The sequence below is a fragment of the Paramisgurnus dabryanus genome, chromosome 5 (genome assembly GCF_030506205.2).
Source record: "Paramisgurnus dabryanus chromosome 5, PD_genome_1.1, whole genome shotgun sequence".
Taxonomy (NCBI): domain Eukaryota; kingdom Metazoa; phylum Chordata; class Actinopteri; order Cypriniformes; family Cobitidae; genus Paramisgurnus; species Paramisgurnus dabryanus.
This window is the reverse complement of record NC_133341.1, coordinates 12,576,415-12,598,517: the sequence shown is the minus strand read 5'-3', so window position 1 is coordinate 12,598,517 and position 22,103 is coordinate 12,576,415. Positions and strand designations below refer to the sequence as shown.

General features: G+C 37.1%; 1 protein-coding gene and 1 long non-coding RNA gene across 2 annotated transcripts; both read left to right on the top strand.

The window, feature by feature from the left end:
• Positions 1 to 6,908: 6,908 nt before the first annotated feature.
• Positions 6,909 to 8,297, top strand: LOC135748928 (uncharacterized). Its single transcript, XR_010532260.2, has 3 exons — positions 6,909 to 7,473; positions 7,913 to 8,097; positions 8,221 to 8,297. It is a non-coding gene; the product is annotated as an uncharacterized lncRNA (long non-coding RNA).
• A 1,994-nt stretch (positions 8,298 to 10,291) lies between these two features.
• tmem175 (transmembrane protein 175) lies at positions 10,292 to 20,378 on the top strand. Its single transcript, XM_065267007.2, has 10 exons — positions 10,292 to 11,077; positions 11,269 to 11,307; positions 11,477 to 11,574; positions 11,697 to 11,748; positions 11,875 to 11,910; positions 12,490 to 12,573; positions 12,684 to 12,848; positions 16,340 to 16,421; positions 17,595 to 17,730; positions 19,508 to 20,378. Exons 1-10 carry the CDS (start codon positions 10,886 to 10,888, stop codon positions 20,175 to 20,177), a joined length of 1,554 nt encoding a protein of 517 aa, XP_065123079.2. The 5' UTR covers positions 10,292 to 10,885; the 3' UTR covers positions 20,178 to 20,378.
• The last annotated feature ends 1,725 nt before the right edge of the window (positions 20,379 to 22,103 follow it).

Sequence of the window (22,103 nt, the reverse complement as noted above, 5' to 3'; positions counted from 1 at the left end):
TTGACAGCTTCAAACAACTAGGGAAATAGAAAGTGCTCTGCTAGTCTTGTCAGGTTGTATGTGATTACATGGCTGTTATTTGGTACTGAGCAGTTTTGTTCAATCATCTGGAGACAGCAGTATCTCTTTTCAGTGATTCTAGCATCACCGAGCCTGTCATAAACAGGATGCACATATACAGTATTAAATATTATTAGATTACAAACCATAGTGTATTATAATGCATTTTTTATGTTTGTTTGTTTATTTTATTTACCAAGCATCACATGAAATTTTGGTCGATGATTTACCAGTGCTATGTCTAGTCACATCCGTATCTAAATATCCTGAAGTTCACCCAATATGTATCACAATGACGAACTGTATCTCCAGTCCCTCTGCAACTGTGCTACTCATTTATGATTTGAGCTTTTTGTTTTCCAGTTCTGTTTCTGCTCTGCTAGTCTCTCTCTGATCAGATCTCATTTATCTTAAAAAGGGATTTGCCTAGCATGCTAATGCAGGTTTCATTCCTTAAAGATCATTGCAGGAACTCCTCCCTCCCGGCCACTACTGACATATAAAGATTAAAGAGCAATTAAGAGCAACTGAATTACAGATTTGGAGGGGGGGGGAAATGCTGACTGACCTACTTTTGTCACATCTCTGGTTCACAGCCACCAAGTTCTGATTCAGGACAACAAAAGGTTTTCTATAAAAAAAAGTGAGAAACTTTTTGTTTGTGACATGTTTTTTGGTTAGTTTAGCAGTATGTGTTTAAAAAGGCTCACAGTCTGTGAAATACCTACACTTTCAGAAATAAATGTATAGAAACTGTCAATGGACTGTGTAACGTATGGAGTGTTTGGAGGTTTGACATTGATTATATCTGCTCCCCTCAATACGGATGACCAGAAAATTTTATAGTGGATTTCATTGTAAGGGAACGGATTAAATGTAAAGATAAAGGATTCATCTCTCAGGAAATAAAAATCACTTAATGCTTTTTATGTAATAGTGATGATTTCTAGATTACTAGATCAGTGTAACACACGCACAAACAGACAGAGAGAGAGAGAGGGGGAGAGAGTGTGTAAGATAAACAGCTATGGGTGGTTTCCCATACAGGGTTTAGATTAAGCCAGGACTAGGCCTTAGTTATATTAGGACACTTAAGTAGTTTCTACAAACATATTTCCATTTAGTCATTTAGCAGACGCTTAGAAGCAATTATAGCAACACAAGAACAGCAATACATAGGTGCACTGGAAATAGTCTCATCAAGTCCACCACAGTATACATAGCCAAGAGTTAGTTAGTAATTTTTTTTTGAATGTACAGATAAAGAAAAAGGAAAAATAGAGAAAGATAGTAAGTCCAATAGGAAGTGAGGTAATGGCGGAAGACATGGCTTTTTAGACGATTCTTAAAGACAGCTACAGAGTCAGCAGATTGTGTCGTGACCAGCAGATCATTCCGCAGTTGTGGAACAGCTCCTGAGAAGGTACGCGATAATGGTTTTTCCCTTTTTGAGATGGGACCACAAGCCATTGCTCGGTGACAGAGCGCAGGGATCAAGAGGGTACATACGGCTGTATAAGCAAGCGAAGGTAAGGGGGTGCTGACCCAGTGGTGGTTTTAAAGGCCAGGAGCAGAGCTTTAAATTTGATGCAAGCTGATATGGGAGCCAGTGTAACTTGACAAAGAGAGGAGTGACGTTCGCCCTCTTTGGCTCATTGAAGACCACTCTTGCCGCTGCATTCTGAATCAACTGTAGGGATTTGGTTGTGCAGGCTGGAAGTCCAGCCAGTAGCGCATTGCAGTAGTCCAGCCTGGACAGGACAAGAGCTTGGACTAGGACCTGCGTAGCATGCTTATTTAGGAAAGGTCTAATTTCCCTTATATTGTAAAGGATGAATCTACAAGAGCGAGCAGGGCTGGCAACATGCTCCATGAAGCTAAGCTGATCATCAATGACCACTCCCATGTTTTTGGCTGTCCTGGAAGGCATGATGGTCGAGGAACCTAGCTGAATGGAAAGGTTGTGCTGAATCTTTGGATAATATGACAAGCAGTTCTGTCTTCGCAAGGTTATGCTGGAGATGGGGATGTTTCATCCAGAGTGAGATGTCCCTCAGGCATGCTGAGATGTGGGCAAAAATTGTGGAGTGGAGTTGAGTGTCGTCCGCATAGCAGTGGTACTGTAGGAAAAGCCATGTTTTCGAATGACAGAACCCAGGGATGTCATGTATATCGAAAAGAGCAGTGGTCCAAGCACAGAGCCTTGAGGCACCCCAGTATCGAGAAGTTGGGGTATGGAGACGTCACTTTTCCAGGATACCCTACCTACCTGAGAGGTATGACTTGAACCATAGAAGCACTGTGTCAGAGACACCTATAGCCATGAGGGTTTACAGGAGTATGTGGTGATTGATGTCAAATTAATCTTTGGTGTCCCTAGAGTACGTATGTGAAGTTCTAGCTCAAAATACCATATAGATAATTTATTATAGCATGTTTAAATTGCCACTTTAAGCAAAAATGTGCCATTTTGGGTGTGTCCTTTAAAATGAAAATTAGTTGAACTCTGCACTAAATGGAAGGCCATGGTTAGTGCAGATTAAGGGACTGCATTATCCTCTTCTGACATCACAAGGGGAGCCAAATTTCAATTATGTGTTTTTGTATGAGAATGGTTTACCAAAACTAAGTTACTGGGTTGACCTTTTTCACATTTTCTAGGTTGATAGGAGCACTAGGGGACCCAATTATAGCACTTAAACATGGAAAAAGTCATATTTTCCTGATATGTCCCCTTTAAGATGTCATTGCAAGCTGTTTTCAGTTAAGTCTTCAGCAAGTCTGGGACTAGGCTTAAGCCCTGTCTGGGAAACTGCCACTAAATGTTGTAAAATGTTGTTCTGCTGTACAGTTTGATGGTTTATAAAGACAATACTGATTTATAAAAAAATTAGGCCCAAGCAACAGTCATTTTTTTGAGATGTATACTGATGTTTTTAGTTGTAGTCAACTGCATGTTGCAGTTATATTGTAGACTTGTAGACAGATGAAGTGACTTTCTTGGTTGCACTGTTACATTAAACCAGTGGTTCTCAAACAGCCGCGAGATGGTGCCAGGGGGGCCCCAGTTTTATGACATTTTATAAAATACATTAATTTATCAGGAATTCTGTGTAATTAAACCTAAAAAAATAAGACTACTAACCAAAAGCACTACTTTGTATAATTTAATGTTTTTTTATTAAAATGTTGAGTTTTAGAACTTTTGTTTTTTTGTCATTAATTTTCTTTGGGGGGCCGCGGAGGAATGCACTGTACACAAGGGGGGCCGCATGCTGAAAAAGTTTGAGAACCACTGCATTAAACTATGTGCAAACTTCAGTACACTGTAAAAAATATTTGTTGGTTCAACTTAAAGGTGCATTGTGTAATTTTTAGAGGGATCTTTTGACAGAAATGCAAAAAAATATACAAAACTTTATTATCAGGGGTGTATAAAGACCTTTCATTATGAACCGTTATGTGTTTATTACCTTAGAATGAGACATTTTTATCTACATACACCGAGGGTCCCTTTACATGGAAGTCGCCATTTGGGCCGCCATGTTTCTACAGAAGCCCTTAACGGACAAACTTTTTTACTAAGTTGTCTCCGACCATGATATGTTTGTCCGGTGGTGACAACAGTAGCTTCTCTATGCATTTCAAAAGTAAGGGGTGAGCAGTGTACTGAGGGGTTGGTTGCAATTCACAATCTCATCACTAGATGCCGCTAAAATGTACACACTGTACCTTTAAAAAAGTAAGTTACCTGGTTGCTTTAAAATAATTTGAGTTAATTTAACTTAAAAATATTGGTTACATTAAAAACATTTCATACAGATATCATACATTTAAACTGATGTTTAACTTTTTAACTGGATATAGCTATTTTCAATTGACAAAATATGATGTATTCAGTCACTCACCTTCCAGACAGGACAAATGAGAGGTAATAGTTTTCTTTTTATAATTTAAAATAAAAATTGAAATCTATTTTGTTTTTAAATGCAAATGTTTGTGCATGTGCATGTATAATGTGAAATTTGTCATTTTGCAGTCACATGATAATGAGCAGGACAGACTGTTAGTTGCTAGGTTACTGTTCCATTTCTGTAATTGCCCACTTTGATTGAAATTCCATTGAAACAAAAGGCGCTCTTCTATTGTGGCCTTCCAATATATTGTTAGAGATTGTGCTGATTTGTGCTGAATGAATAGACACAGAGAGTCAATGAAAACAGACTCTTTCTCTTTCATTCTCTTTGTATCAAACATACAGAATTACAGGGCCATGCACCTCAGGATTTCACCTAATTCTTGCTGTGAACTGCCATCTGCAGCAATTCGAGAACATTGTCAAGTCTTTGATAATTATGGTCAGGCGAATACAAATTTAGCTGCATCCATTCTTGTTATGATTTAATTAGTCTTTAATTTAATAATTAATTTAATATATGTTGTTGTCTCCCTCTAGTGGTAGGACTACCTTAATTTCTTGTTTTTTATATGAAGCAAACATTTCAACACATGGGTCCTGTATCATAAAGCCGCTTTAGGGGTAGGTAAATAAAAAAAAACTTCTTAAAAATTCTAAATTAGAAAAAAACTATAACTGTATTTCAAGTGAGATTTTGGAGCAAGAGGCGGTATAATCTGACCCTGCAAGGGACCAGATGCTTCTTTTTTTCCCCAGTGATCACCTTAAAAGACACATGAAGAATATTATGCATAAAGTGAAAAGCCAACCACTGGAAGGCGTGTTGAATTTCATTAAATATTTTTTCGTCAAAAATACATAAATTGATTTACTTATCTTTGCTGTGACCTCAGTTCTTTGTCAACTCTTTCAGTAATTATCAACACCATTAAAGCAACACTATGTAGTTTCCATGTTAAAATGACTTACAGCTCCCCCATGTGGTTGAAAAGCGCAACAGTGCCTGGTATCAGACACTCTTCTGCAGGCAATGGAAGGGGGGGGCTGTGTTTCCTACCCTCCACCGCCACTTTCAGAGTGTGCTTGTAGCAGCTAGGAGGCTGCTCAGGTTGCAGCAACAGTACAATTTGTCCAGTTAAAAGTTGTTCTATCATTGAAATAATTTTAGAGACATTATTTAAAGGTAAAAAAAACTACACAGTGTTGCTTTAATAATAATAATAACTGTGTGTTAATTTCTTAATTTTTTCTTTAACCTAAGAGTTGTTAGGAAGATAAGTTCAACTAATTGTTTATTGTCCTTTACAAATGTAAATGAAAGCCTATGTCACATTATGATGAAATGAAAGCTGTAATAATAATCAAACACAATATTCATAACTAAACCTGTAAATATATTAATTTTTTACATGTAAAAGTGGTCTGTTCACAAAATTAAAATTCGGTGAAAGAAACAGTAAGTGAACCTGCTCGAAAATAATAATTTTTGTTATATGAATTTCCTCCTGCTGATAGCCTTTATGCATGGAAATGAATGGCAAAAATAAAAAATTTGAAACGTACATATCCCCAGCAAACACAAAACGTTTTTACAACGTTTTAAACGTTATATTTTGGTTGTAATTAGGTAATGTTGCAGCACAACGTTTTACAAACGACACCCTACATTTAAAAAACAATTTAACCAAAAAGGAGGTTTTTAAACGTTGTAAAAGCACCTAGTTGGTACGGTTTTTTAGGTGGTAAAAAACGTAAATATCACGTATCACTATGAAAACAAAACCAGACCAATAGCTGCTGCTAATACAACAATTTAAACTGTACTAATAGCTTAAAGACTGCAAAGAGGTAATTTGCAATTGTTATCTTGCAAAGTAGATTATCAGTGAAGTGTTCACATTCTTTTGAATAGTGCTGCGCAGAACGATTCCCATCAAGCGTCAAGGTACCGCGAGATCGCGTCAAAATCAAATGTCTCGCGGTGCTTTAATGTCATATGCCGTAAATCAGGAACTGATCAGGGTTTACAGGATGAGGAATCTACTGATCAAACATCAACAGAGTCTCTGGATCCTGTCTGTAACGCTGGAGAACAGCAGCAGATCCTGCAGACTACACTTAAGATGTATTCAGTCAAACGTATCGACTTTAGGAACCTCATCATGAGGATCAAAACTGAACCCACAGAAATGAAAACTGTCTGAACCCACAGCAGATGATTATGAAGACAAACATAACGATGCTCATGATTTTATTTTGTCAGGTAACTTTATGTCTTCTCAATTGTTGTTGTATTTTTACTATTTTTAACCCCAACTGTTGGGGGCCCACACAAACTGTTTATGGCTCTATGAGTGTCGTTTAAATATTCATCACATTTTTAAGAAAAAAATTACAGAGTGAGAATCATTTTATAAAATGTCACGGGCCCACAGATGGGGCCATTTTGTTAATACATATTTTGTAACACTAATCTTACTATAAAACTAAAATAATCTTAAATTATAAATTATAAATCAATGGAAAGCTCTAAGAATGTATTTCTAAAATCTCAAAACCTTTTGTGTTAATTTAATGCGGTGATAATAATTTATTATTTTCCATAAAAGTATGCAGCAAACAATGACACCAAGTGGCCTTTGTTTGGTAAAAAAAACACTAAAATTGTGACACAAATCATTTTTGTAACTTGAAATTTCAGTCAAAATTCTGTAGGGTTTTGTATGTGAAGCAATTTCCTTTATATGGTTTATATGATATATTGCTTGATGGTGAGTAAATCATGGGGTAATCGTGATTGACTGGAGTATCAGTTTAATGTACATTTAAATATTAAGCCATTGTGCTCATGTAGCCAAGACCATAGATATACATAATAAAGGCTAGATGTCTTACGGTGGAGTCTCTAACATCATCACCGGTGGTCACAGGCAAGCTTTCCGGTGGGCTCTGTGGTACCTGATGTAAAGTGAATGGTCTGCACGAACACAAATACTCTTATCTCGCTGAAATCGTGACAGATTTAAAAATGGTTCGGTTTCTTACAAACATTATTAACGTGGCTATAATTCTGGATGCTTGAACATGTTTCATGAACATTATTCATAAGTACATCTCTGACATTTATAACAAACCAAACAGATGGGTAGAAAATTAAGCAAGTTATGGTTATTTAAAAAGTACATGCACTATTAAAACACAATGTTATGAGTGAGCAAGCTGACTGTGACAAGATGGCGCCAGGTGCGGATGTCGAACTCCATTGACCAGCAGCGCGGACGAGACTTTATTATGAATATTTATGCCAGGACTGTCCTTTCATTGTGTCTATAGATAAAAATAGCAATGAATACTTTTATTCAGAAAACATTATTGTGTTTTAGTTCTCAGAGTGTCTACCCAGTTATGATGAGGTGCACAGAGAGATGTCACGGGAGGGTGCGAGAGTTCTCGCGCTGGGATACAAAGAGATGGGACACCTGAGCCATCAGCAGGTACTCACCATTGATCAATGAATGACATCAGAATGGCTGGCTTTCTTCTCCTTACATCCAAAAACACACTTCTTCTTTCATGCCATTGTTGAGTCTTAATATAAAACAAAGCTGTCACGTGAAGTGATGCCTGTGACTTGGCATCATTGGTTCTCGCTCTCCCGCTGATTGACCTGTGGGCGTGTTTATCCGAGGGAAGTGTCCATAAAAAAGTGATGCATATGGCTTACCCCTGAAAATATGAATATTTGGTTGGAGTATACCTTAAAATTTTATTATTATTGACTACAGGGGATCTCACCAATATTTAAAAGATTTTTTGACTTCTACATTAGATTTCTCGACTCGCTCTAGGTCCTGTTTTTTTTTGTACATTTTATATCTGTGCTGTAAAAACAATCAATGTGCTCAAATGCTAATCCAGATTTGTGTTTATCAGGTATGGCCCTACTGGCTAACACCCCAGAGCGTATACCAAAGAGGAAGAAGAGAAATAAAGACAAAGAGATTTCCTCTGTAGATCCCAGACCTCCTCCTCCAGTCACAAGTTCAGGGAAACTCACTTCACGTGGAGCCAGACAGAGAATAATTGCACAGAGAGAGGAACAGCTCGCTGCACAAAAGGTGTTTCATCACTTATATTTATTTATTTACCTTCGATATTTGATGGGTGATCTCCTGGTATCTGTGTTTAAGACAAATCCATGGGTGTGATTAATCTTTTGCTTTTTTAATGCCACGCTGTAGGAGCGGATCAGTCAAGTACTACGAGAATTAGAAGAAGATCAGATACAAGTTGTCAAAGTTGGTCCATTGCTGCTCCGTTCACATCTAAGCTGTCCTCTATTCAGTGCAGTAAGTCAAACTCACTGGGTTTTCCCCTTTTCCTGTTACCTGTTTTTGTATTCTGCCTGTTTTTGACCTGTGCCTGTATTTGGATTGTGATTCTACTCTGCCTGCACTGACACTTTGCCTGTTTTTGGATTACGTTTGTTGGATTTGCCCTTTGGATATGTTTGCTGGCCCTTTGGGGATTTTACCACAATAAAACCTTTTTGCACATGGATTCATCTTTCCTTCGCTTTCTTTAAAGCAAACGGTTACACATTTAGAGAGATGAAATCAGCTAAATGAGCATTGGAGACCGTTTTAAAATTGTCCTCATTTAACAGGTTGGGGTTAAAACGCCAAGCGTAAGGGGGTCTTTCTATACCAAAATCTACTGTTATAGAAACCGGGGAGTGATCAGATATTAGAATATTATGATATTTGGAGGATAAAATCTTAGAGGTTAATTTGACCTACCGCAAGGTAGTTATTTACGTTAATAAAGTTTTAAATATGGATATTTCTACAACAACACCGCACGGATAACCCTCAGAAGACCTTTGTTTATCATCCTGGAGCCGTTTGGATTTATTTTGTGAAGGATGGACGCACTTTTTTTGGACTTGAAGGTCGTGGACTCCGTAACATTACAATTAATTAACTAAATATCTAAAATATCCGAAAATGTGTTTGTCTGAAAAACGATGGACATATGCAACTCAGACAGCTTAGGGGTGAGTAAATCATGGGTTTAATATCATTTTTGGCCGAACTATCCCTTTAATTAAAAAAAAATTGTTTTAAAACAATGCATCAGGTTTTAATGCACATTGGATTTATGTTAATTTTATGCAATAAAAAAAATACATTTGCACTATTTTTATAAAGGTTAAGACTGAATGGACCTGAAAATGTCAAATGGTGTAACATTTACATGGTAATTATGGTAATAGCATTTTATTACTTATTTCTTAATGTAAATTTTAATGTATTTTTGTAATATTTTTGCTGACATATGCTAAAAACAGCTCTGTTTTCTAAATAATCTTTGACAAATGATGTAAAAATGTATGTAAAAAATCATATTACACCAAACTAGATGCTTTTATTTTATTCCACATTTTTTAATGAATATATTTATATTTTCATTTTAAAAAAAATACTAGTTACACCAATTGACACAGACCGGTTTCAATTATACCCTAAATATTCTTTCAAAATATAATAAAACCAGAAATTTTAGACTTGGTCCTCAAAAGAGAGAATGTCTGCAAATTTAGTTTGAAATTTTAACCCTTTTACATTTATTTTATCCTATAGGGACACAAAATAATTAACATCACGTCATTGACCCACACAGCAAAATTCCCAGAGTTAAAACAACCCTGCTGGGTGTACATATTGTCCCAATCATACAGTGTGTTAAAAAGTAACACTGAAGCACAGTTAAGAAGCTGCAATTTGTAACGTTATCCTTTTTATCTCCATCTTAGTTTTGAAACCTAATATTGCATTTTATCTTACTTGTAGTTATTTTCTCAATGTACAAGCCAGAAATTAAGCTCTGTTTTTTGCACAGGCCTACTAAAGAGTTAATGGTGCCACATGGTGATCAACAATAAAAATGACAAATTTTACCTCTTAGCAAAAGGAAAAACTGCCAACAATCAAGAATGCATGATTATATAGTGTCATGGCTTTGCAATCAAAACATTTTATTATAGTGGAAGTCAATGAGGCCAAAAAAGCCAAGAACAACTAATTAGGGAGAAAAAAATAAAAACTGATGCTGCACAAAAACTAAAAATGCAGAAAAGCTAATGTTTTAACCAATCTTTGAAACCTTTGAAAAAGGTAAAAAATCCAGTCCACAATCACTTTTTATATTGAAAATCTGTAATTTTGTGGGGTTTTTTTTTTCATCAAATCAGTGACACCACTTATGAACTTGGCAATTAAAGAGTTAAATCGTGGAATGATTTAAGCATTTGGTAGTTTTGATCACTACTGAGGGTGATTAACAGATTTATGAATAAAACAATGGAAAAAATATTTATCTGATACATTTTTACAGCCGTTTGATTTAATGGGTTGTTTTTGTACACGAACAACCCGAAAGGGTAGTAAATTTGCCCACGGTATAGTTGTTGAGTTTTTATAACTGACAATTATCAGCAAAAGATAAATTGAGTTGCTCTTGATAGTGACCCTAACTTAACTTGTCAACCCACCTGTGGTCAGTGGACGTTGGCATGAACGATTCATTTACTTCTCATTTCGGTGTTTCTTGTCAGTCTGTAAAACGATTTCTTGTTAAATCTGTTAGAACAGTCTGTCGCACAACCGCTTTTTCCAATTTGGACGAGTTTTCCCCGTGATTTCGCTGATTTCACACTGTACACAAATTCTGTCGCTTTGTCTTTAGCCACTCAGTGGGCGTAACCGCAGTAACTTACGCCGAAGGTGACGTCACGTGTACGAGTCATTTGATCATGTATTTCCGGTCAGCTGATGATGCGTCATCGTTGTTTGCAAACAGCATTCATGCACGCGTCGTTCACTGATACCGTCCACCGCCGCTGTCATGGAAGAAAACGATGAAAGCGAAATAATCGAGCACCACGATGACGAGGAAATGGAGAAAAGAAGAAATCACGCGCATTCGTTTCTGGAGAGCGTGACGTCGTCGGAGAAAGACGGCCACAGTAGCACGCAGTCATCACACCGCCTGCTCGCTTATAGTGATGCTCTCATAGCCATCATCGCCACTGTAATGGTGAGATGTAACTCCCATTAGACAAAACTCACTGTACAGTTTAATCCACACACATATGACAAGATATTCACATTTTCTTTGTTACTGCTGCCATGTTACATATTTAAAGTATTCAATATATGAATGCCGTGGGTGTAAAATGTGCATGTGTAAAATGGAATTGAATATACCATGATTTTTCTTTTTTATAGATTTTACCTGTGGCACATACAAAATTTCAAAATAATGAGGTAAAACAAATCATGTTGTCTTTATACTGTTTAAAAGAGTCACTTAACTGAAATTATCTGAAAAGCATCTTGAATTTTGTAAATTAGTTTATATACATTATACATTTATATTATATAATATAGGTTTGTACATTTAAAAATCTAACCAATATAATCACTGTATATTCAGGAACTGAAAGAGAGTATTCAGTCTTTGCTCACCACCAAGGTTTCTGTCTACTTGATGACCTTCTTGATCGTCACTGTTGCTTGGGCTGCACATGTAAGGTGAGAGGATTTAAGCCACAGTAGGGTTCAGATATTAACTTAATAACTATTCCCTTCATCCACTGCCTTGCAGTTCCTTTAGTCCATAAGAGATTTCATTTACACATTTTTTTTCATATTAGGTTGTTTCAGGTCATTTCGCACACAGACGATACTCTTGCATTGCTAAACCTGGTGAGTGTGCCAATAAAGCTTAAATCAGCCATACAGTATATTCTTTTAAATGATGAATGTAAGTTAGCTTTGTGTTCATAGAGAAAGTGTAGTGACTTTTTCATTTCCCTTTTTATTCTATTTCAGGCTTGTATGATGCTCATAACCTTCCTGCCATACACTGTGAGTAATGTTCACTCGACAGAACAAACACTGATGTTTTAATGTTGCTGAGTCCTGCACTATTTGCAAATGTTTAAAGGGGACATATCATGAAATCTGACTTTTTCCATGTTTAAATGCAATAATTGGGTCCCCAGTGCTTCTATCAATCTAGAAAATGTGAAAAAGATCTTAGTTTTGGTAAACCATTCTCTGCAAGCATGTGAAAAAATAGCTCATTGAAATTTGGCTCCCCCTGTGATGTCAGAAGGGGATAATACCGCCCCTTAAACTGCACTATCCAACTACGGCACTGCCATTTAGTGCAGAGATCAGAGAACATATTTGCTCACACCTACAAAGTGGTCATTTTAACATGGTATAATAAATTATCTATATGATATTTTGAGTTAAAACTTCACATATGTACTCTGGAGACACCAAAAATGTATTTTACATATTAAAAAGTCCCCTAAATAAACATGTCTCACCTGTTTCACCTGTAAATTGTTTATGTGTGGGTGTAAAGGTTATGTTTAATGACTATTTTTCTTTCCAGTTGTTATTTTAATGTTTGTTATATGCATTATCTTCTTATAGTTCTCCCTTATGGCAACTTTTCCTGACAATGTCGTTGGCATGGTTTTCTTCTGTGCTTGTGTCATTGTGATTGGTTTAATTCAGGTAACATTTACATTGTCTCTGAAAAAGACTAGAAAAGCATTCCCTGATTTAGTTACCTTTAAGCAGGGTCAAGTATTCACTTTAGTCATTTGTTTACTTTGTGTCACCAGTCCTCGATTGTCTTGTACGGATTTCGCCATCCTTTTCTTCTAAACGATCACATCCAGATGTCAGAGAATCCGGCTTATTACAAGCAGCACATTCTCAAAGTCATCATGAAGGTTCCCATCATGTGCATTTTTGCCATCATCTTTTCATTCATCTTTTTCCAACTGGTAGGTAAATTGTATTTAAATAATAGATTACGGTTAGGGATATGAAGAGCTCAGATGCAAAACCCTCTAAGTGCTTCTCTAATGAACATTGTTTTTTTTAATCAGACTCTTAATTGATTCTGCCAACAATCCGGTATTTCTAATGGCCTCAGGCCGGGATTAAGCAGATTTTAAGTGAAAGTATTTGAGGAACATACCTGCCGAGAGCATTCGGTTAAAGGATAATTCCGGTATTTAACACTTTGAGTCTCATTTCTGGTTTGTTTTGGACGAACTACAGTGATGGACACAGAAATTTTGACAATGGGTCGTGTCTTGAGTTTTTGACTCGTTTAGAAGCGTCTCTTGACTGCTTCAGAATGGAAGTCAATGACCATGCACAAACATGTCATTAAAACAACACTTAACGTTCATTTTCAAAACTGTACTACTCACCGAGTAGTTCGGGGTGTTCGTTGATGATTAAAAACAAATATATTGGCGCAATGTATGATTTCAATCCGTGTTATTTGCTATATTTTTCAGATACCTCACAACCGCATATACACTTCTGCTCTATATTTGAGTCTGAAGCGTTAGCACACTCGGCATGCCTGTCACGCATCCTGCGAGAACAGCATTAGTGAAACAAAACACAAGAGCACTTTTAATAAGGTAGCCTTACATTTTTTCTAACAAACAAACACTCCCGTATCAGAAATTAACAGCACAGTAATTACTGACAACGTAAAGGGTAGGCTATTTAAATAAAACAACGAAAATAAATGAACGAAGTTCAACAAACTGTAATAAAACGGTAGCATACTTTCCAAATATACAACCCCAAAACAGAAAAAGTTGGGACACTGTAGAAATTGTGAGTAAAAAAGGAATGGAATAATTTACAAATCTCATAAACTTATTTTATTCACAGTAGAATATAGATAACATATCAAATGTTGAAAGTAAGATATTTTGAAATGTCATGCCAAATATTGGCACATTTTGGATCTCATGAGAGCTACACATTCCAAAAAAAGTTGGGACAGGTAGCAATAAGAGGCCAGAAAATTTTAATGTACATATAAGGAACAGTTGAAAGACCAATTTGCAACTTATTAGGTCAATTGGCAACATGATTGGGTATAAAAAGAGCCTCTCAGAATGGTAGTGTCTCTCAGAGGTCAAGATGGGCAGAGAATCACCAATTCCCCCAATGCTGCAGCGAAAAATTGTTTTCTGAGCTTCTCAGAGAAAAAATGCAATGAGATTGAAGTTATCATCATCTACAGTGCATAATATCATTCAAAGATTCAGAGAATCTGGAACAATCTCTGTGCGTAAGGGTCAAGACCGGAAAACCATACCGGATGCCTGTGATCTTCGGGCTCTTAGATGGCACTGCATCACATACAGGAATGCTACTGTAATGGAAATCACAACATGGGCTCTGGAATACTTCCAGAAAACATTGTCAGTGAACACAATCCACCGTGTCATTCGCTGTTGCCAGCTAAAACTCTGTAGGTCAAAAGAGAAGCCATATCTAAGCATGACCCAGAAGCGCAGGTGTTTTCCCTGGGCAAGGCTCATTTAAAATGGACTTTGGCAAAGTGGAAAACTGTTCTGTGGTCCAACGAATCAAAATTTGAAGTTCTTTTTGAAAAACTGGGATGCCATTTCATCCGGACTAAAGAGGACAATGACAACCCAAGTTGTTATTAGCGCTCTTTTCAGAAGCCTGCATCTCTGATGGTTTGGGGTTGCATGACTGCGTGTGGCATGGTCAGCTTACACATCTGGAAAGGCACCATCAATGCTGAAAGGTTTATCCAAGTTCTAGATACATATGATCCCATTCAGACATCGTCTCTTTCAGGGAAGACCTTGCATTTTCCAACATGACAATGCCAGACCACATAGTGCATCAATTACAACATCAAGACTGCATAGAAGAAGGATCTGAGTACTGAAATGGCCAGCCTGCAGTCCAGATCTTTCACCCAAAGAAAAGATTTGGTGCATCATAAAGTGAAAGATGCGACAAAGAAGACCTAAGACAGTTGAGCAACTAGAAGTCTGTATTAGACAAGAATAGGACAACATTCCCATTCCTAAACATTGGTCCTCCTCCAGCTGTTCCTTTATATGCACATTTAACTTTTCTGGCCTCTTATTGCTACCTGTCCCAACTTTTTTTGGAATGTGTAGCTCTCATGAAATCCAAAATGAGCCAATATTTGGCATGACATTTCAAAATATCTTACTTTCAACATTTGATATGTTATCTATATTCTACTGTGAATAAAATATAAGTTTATGAGATTTGTAAATTATTCCATTCCTTTTTTACTCACAATTTCTACAGTGTCCCAACTTTTTCTGTTTTGGGGTTGTAAGTTTATTTATAACACTTACACCATCCAATATGTTTTTTCATCAGCAGAACAATAAAGAAGATATTTGCAGAAACCCCAGTGCTCTGTCATGCAAGTCAACCGATCCGCACACTTTAAGAGCTAAAGCATATATATCCAATACAACAGTAATCCCCCATAACTCAGTGTGACATATTGACGTCTTGTGAAGCAAATCAATCAGTTTTTGCAAGAAACTGGACGTTATTTACAACACTATTAGCGTGAATGCCAAAGCAGGAAGCGCGCTTTCCGTTCGAGCCGATCTCTTCCACTGGTGGCGTTTGGTGGCTGTTGGCTATGGATGTGGGTCTCTCTGCGCCACCTATTGAGCGGGAGCGTGAAGCGCACTTCCTGCTTGGCAAAAGCTCTGCATTAACGCTGTGAAATATTAATATATATATATATTCGAATCTCAAAACTGAAAATCGAATGTCAACCCACGGAACAAATATTCAAATATTCTGGTCCAGCCCTACAAATATGGGAAAATTTTCTTCTGAGAGAAACCGAGCGAAAAAACTACAACCACATGTAAACAGACCCTTTTCTGTTTCCCAGTGGCGGAGTGATATATCAGCGAGCAATGAGTCTTACAAGAGAGATCAATGGAATTTTACAAAATGCCAAATAAAACACGACAGAAACTGTATTTCGCTTCACAACTTGTTTTTAAACATCAACGAACACCACGCACCACTCGGTGAGTAGTACAGTTTTGAAAATGAACGTTAAGTGTTGTTTTAATGACATGTTTGTGCATGGTCATTGACTTCCATTCTGAAGCAGTCAAGAGACGCTTCTAAACAAGTCAAAAACTCAAGACACGACCCATTGTCAAAATTTCTGTGTCCATCAGTGTAGTTCATCCAAAACAAACCAGAAATGAGACCCAAAGTGTTAAATACCGGAATTATCCTTTAATATCATTATCTCACTTTTGATGGAGGTGGCGTTTAGCTGCTTTTACATCTGAGCTAAATATATATAATTATAACAAATGTACATACTATTATATATGTATATTAATATAATTCGTGTGAGACATTTAAATATATTTACTTAATACTAAATACAGATTTTTGTCCCTGACAGTCATATGTCATTCTGGCTATTGTAATATTCCTGCCATACATCTCTCAGTCTCTGAAGTGGATCCGGAATAAAGCCATTGGAGGTAAAAATACAGTGAGCGGGACACCAGAGTTTACTTCAATATTTTGCATGTAAATGCTAATCTATCACGACAAACTATAAATTGCTGGAAAGGTCTAAGAATGTAGTTTTCATATTTCAAAACCTTTTAGCAGTAATATCAATGCAGTGACTATAATTTATTAATTTGTAACAAGAGTATGCAGCAAACCTGACAGCAAACCTCTTTTTTTTTTGATAATTTTATGTATAAAATAATACTCAGGGTTCCCATGGGTCCTTGAAATCCTTGAAAGTTTGTGAATCTGGGGTAAAAAATTCAAGGCCCTGGAAAGTTTTTGAAAATATACATACATAGATACATGTCATTGAAAGTTTTCTGGAAAAAAACATATTATTCCCTGTGTAGGGTAGGATAATATAAAAAAATTCTAGAATTTTTAAGCACATGTGCTTAACTGTTCGCTGTAAATACTTATATCTTCGAATGTTGAAGGTAACAAGGCTCTGCGTCTCCCTTGCCATACTTGCGTCCCTGTAATGCCGTCTTCGGCAATATATTTTAGATAACGGTATACTTCCTGGCTCCCCCGTCACCCTGTCTTTGTTTTTAAGCCTCACCATTGGTTGAATTTGATATACACATTCAAATGCACTTACTCTTGGAGGCGTCCCCAAAGTGTCACCGCAGTGACGCAGCGCGAGTTCCCTCGAAAGGGAACTGTAACAATGTATCTTAGAAGGTAAAACGATGTAACCTTGCTCTCACTTGAAATGTGTCCCCACGTTTAGTCCTTGAATTTGAGGGTATTGGACCTGGAAAGTCCTTGAAAGGTCCTTGAATTTAAAGTTAACAAAGGTGTGGGAACCCTGAATACTATATTCATTATTTTGACCTATTACAATAAATTTAAACTGCTAAAAATTAGTTAATATTTTCACCTTCAAGCAGTTCTGTAAAAACATTAACGTGTCTTCTTTAAAACAAGACCAAAATTAGGCTTCTAGACCAAAATATACCAGAGTTATATTAATTTGAAGGTGCACATCACCTTTTCACCCCCCACTCAAAAAGGGCTGCGCCAGTTAAAGGGTTAAACACTATACTCTTATGTGATACAAGTTTAGTTTTAATAAATAGTATATAAACAATTGTAACTGAACATCTGTGTTATCCCTTGTTCCATACACCCAGGTCAGGTGGAAGATGATGCAGATCACGTGCTTTTCTACACCTACCACCCCAGCGAACCCTTAAGTAAAGAACGAGTCGAGGCATTCACTGATGGAGTTTATGCTATTGTTGCCACCCTACTCATCTTAGACATTTGGTTTGTAACTTTCTCTCATCCACTTAAGATTTTACAATGAATGAAAGGTGCAATGTGGGACTTTTAGCTGAATCTAGCAGTGAGACTGTGAATAGAACCAACGGCTCAGTCCACAGCTCACCTCTCCCTTTCGAAATAGTTAAGTTGTGGTAGCCGCCACAGAACAAACATGTCATCATCTGAGACAACGTAGTAACAAAACATGCTCTTTAGAACAGTTTGTCCATTAAGGGCTACTGTAGTAACATGGCTGCAACCTCCATGTAAGAGGACCCAAGGTGTATGTAGATATAAATGGCTCATTCTAAGGTAATAAAAAAAACTGTTCATTTTGTAAGGTCTTTATACACCTCTGATAATATAGTTATATATATATATATATATATATATATATATATATATATATATATATATATTATATGGCATTTTTGTCAAGAGATCCATTTAAAAGTTACACAATGCATCTTTAAGCTACAGCATGTCAGGCTCATTTTCTTTTCTTTTTTTTGCTTTTTTGATTTTGTTGTATTAGTTGACGATGACAGTATCAAATGCATCGTACAAATAGTTGTGAATACTCACTGTGCAACTGTAAAAAAAGATAATTTGTTTAAAGCAACACTATGTAGTTTCCATGTAAAAATGACTTGCAGCTCCCCCATGTGGTTGAAAAGGGCAACAGTGCCTGGTATCAGACACTCTTCTGCAAGCAGGGCTGTGTGCTCTACCCTCCACCGCCACTTTCAGAGTGTGCTTGTAGCAGCTAGGAGGTTGCAGCAACAGTACAATTTGTCCAATTAAAAGTTTTTCTATCACTGAAATAATTTTAGAGACATCATTTAAAGGTAAAAAAAAAACTACATAGTGTTGCTTTAAGTCACCTAAAAACATCCATAAACTTTTTAAAGCCTTTTAAACAACATTTACTCTTAATATCGATGCCATTGAAGAAAACTTTTTGGTTCCCCAAATAAGCATTTAGTCCAGAGGTGCCCAAACTAGGGCCCGCAGGCCACAGTTGGCCCGCAATGACCTTTAATTTGGCCCGTCATGCCATGTGAGATAAGGAAAAAGGATAAACGTCATTGACCCAGATGTTCATATTTTTAATTAAACATTTTCTAAAAGTGTAAAAAAAAAATTGGTTCATTTGTACATTACTAAAATGTACATTTTAAATTAAATTGAAAGAATACCAGTGAATATTTTTTTTAATGTACATGCATACTTTGAAGGTGTATAGCATGAATAACGAAACTCAACAAATTCGGGTACTATAGGCTAATAATGGAGAGGTCGAAGCAGTGGCACACAGACAAAAGGAAATTTAAAAATGATTGACAAAAAAATTTTTTTTTACAACAGTTACCTTTGAAAATAAAACTGCATTAGTTATGCATAAACCGAGTAATGTTTGCTTTTTTTAAATATTAGAAAATTATAAATTAGGAGAATCAGGGCAACTTTAATTTTAATATAACACAGCAACGTTTAATTTCGGCCCACGGCCCTCAGTCAGGTTAGATTTTTGGCCCTTGGTAGGAAAACGTTTGGACACCCCTAATTTAGTCAAAGACTCTTAAAAGAACCTATTTATAATCTAAAGAACCTTTTCCAGTACAGATTTATCTTTTGGCAAATTTATATTGAAGGTTCTTTATGGAATCATAGTGCCAAAAATGTGTTTCTATGTCATTGTGTAGCATCTTTATTTTTAAGAATGTATGTACTGACTTCTACTGAACTTGAAGTAATCTCTTGTGTCTTCTGTATACAGTGAAGACAACGTGCCTAATCCATCTGTTGTGAATAAGGAGTTTAACGGCAGCTTGATTGCTGCACTTCAGGACTACGGCCCCGAGTACCTTGCCTACTTCGGTTCCTTCGCCACGGTCGGGCTGCTTTGGTTCGTCCACCACTCTCTCTTTCTGTATGTGACAAAGGCCACGCGCCTCATGGGCCTCTTCAACACCTTCTCCCTGGCCTTTGTGGGCGGCCTGCCGCTCGCATACCAGCTCACCAACGAGTTTCCCAGAGGCTCACGCAACGAACTCGAGGCCGTGCAGATCAGCTGCGTCATCATCTTCTTTGCTGGCCTTTTCCAGTTGGCCATATGGATAGTGGCGCTTTTCAACGAGCGCGAGACGTTACACCCGTACGTGCGGTACGGGGGGCAAGAGCACACCTTCATGCTGGCCAAGCTCTCTCTTTACCCTTGTGTGGCACTTGGGACCTTTCTTCTCACTTGTGTGCTTAGTCAATTCAGTGCCCCCATCTTTCACATAATGGAGATAGGCGTGCCTTTCGCCTTTCTTTTATTAAGGCTGCTGGTACGTGTGGCCCTGACGCTGCTGAAGTGGCTCTTCGGTTTAGTGAGACCTGATGTGGACAGAATTCTAGTAGTGGAAGATGATCCACAGCTGCCTATTAATGATATAGTAGCTTAGTAGCTGCAGCGAATGGAAGGAGAAGGGTCTTAGATCAGGCTTGTCCACTGTTGCGATAATTTTGAAGCTTAGGCTCGCTACCTGGTCCCAACTGACAGCTGTGTACTGTATAATATTGTCATGTCCTCTAATCGTTTTGTATAATAGACTATGGAAAGGATTAGGTGAGTGAGAGCTCAGTGTGTTTATTGATCTCAGGACAGCGGTTTTAAAGTGGATATTTTTTATTTTTCTTGTCAAAAATGACAATCGTTTCGCTAGATAAGACCCTTATGCCTCGTTTGGGATTGTTTATAGTCCTTTGAAACTCCGTTGAAAAAAACTGTTAAGGGTTGAGTTAAGTATTAAATGTTGGGCTCTATTAAAGTCCATTAAAATTAGCAAAATCCTGCAATGTTTTCCTCAAAAAACATAATTTCTTCTCGACTGAACAAAGAAAGACATCAACATTTTGGATGACATGGTGGTGAGTAAATTATCTGGATTTTTCTTTTAAGAAAATGGAATATTCCTTTAAAGGGGACAGAGAATAAAAAAACATTTTTACTTTGTCTTTGTTGAATAATGGTAGTCTACCCGCATTCACGAACATACAAAAAGTGCTAAACATCTCAGTCTCATAGAAGTTCCTCTTTTAGAAATGTCAGCCAGAAAACAGCCCAATCTGAAAAACTGATGCTTATGACATCACAGGCATCTAACTGCCCCTCCACTTTAAAATAATTGGCAAAATTTTTTGAGTGGCAGCAAAGTCAGCCAATCAGTAATGAGATTGCAAGTTAAGCCAGTAGGGGGAGCCAAATAGGTGCAAAACCACTTGTTTAAAATCCCCCACCTTACTAGAGCTATCTGAGAGCGGTTTTTAGGAAGCTTCTAAGGCATTACAGACCCAAACAAAAATATTTTTGTCTACATGTCACATCACAGAACAAGGATAAATACTAAGTTCAATCATTCTATGTCACCTTTAACGTGGCTATAACTCTGGATGCTTGAACATGTTTCATGAACATTATTCATAAGTATGCAGTGTCATAAGTACATCTCTGACATTTATAACAAACCTAACAGTTTGAAAATCAGTATAAAATTAAGCAAGTTAAGGTTATTTAATAAGTACATGCACCACTGGAACACAATGTTACGAGCTGACTCTGACAAGATGGCCGCCAGGTGCGGACGTCGACCTCCATTGGCCAGTAGCGTGGACGAGACATCTAGCCTTTATTATGTATATCTATGGATTAAAACGGCTCATTCTAAGGTAATACAAACAATACAGTTCATTATGTAAGGTCTTTATACATCATTGTTAAAAACCCACTATAACTATATAATCAATGTCACTTTTCCACGTTACCACGCCGGAACTCGCCCTGTTGAGTGGCAAAACATTCAACAAAAAGGTTGGTTTTCATAGCAGCTGCTGCGAAAAACACCAGTAAAACTGACTATTATCAGTTTAAATTAAATTTAGTTGGCCTTAACGGTGACCCTTAAAACTTGCCAAACAACCAGTAGTTTGTGGACATTGGCATATGGCCAGACATTGCTTTTCCTGACATATATGACACTATTAAACCATCACACCTTTTCAATGAAGGCTCACTGACAAAACTTATTTATTTAGAAAAGAGTATTCATTTATGTGTATTTCATGTATTTTTTATAGAATTTTTTATCCCAAAATGTTACATACCTGACCTGACATATGGCTACTGCTACTGATTTACTTCTCCTTTGAGTAGCAAAACATTCAACAAAATGGCTGGCTGTTCTAGCAGTGGCCGCGATAATTGCAGTATAACTGACAATTATCAGCAAAAATTTTATTTAGTTGCACTTGATAGTGACCCTAGCAAACTTGTCAACCCACCTGTGATCATTGGACGTTGGCATGGATGATTCATTTACTTCTCATTTCTG

Excerpts from the sequence above, each read along its gene's own strand:
- tmem175 (XM_065267007.2), top strand. The coding sequence starts at position 10,886 with ATGGAAGAAAACGATGAAAGCGAAATAATCGAGCACCACGATGACGAG. Across the intron at positions 11,575-11,696 it reads GCTTGGGCTGCACATGTAAG|GTTGTTTCAGGTCATTTCGC; the intron begins GTGAGAGGATTT and ends TTTTCATATTAG. Across the intron at positions 12,574-12,683 it reads TTGTGATTGGTTTAATTCAG|TCCTCGATTGTCTTGTACGG; the intron begins GTAACATTTACA and ends TTGTGTCACCAG.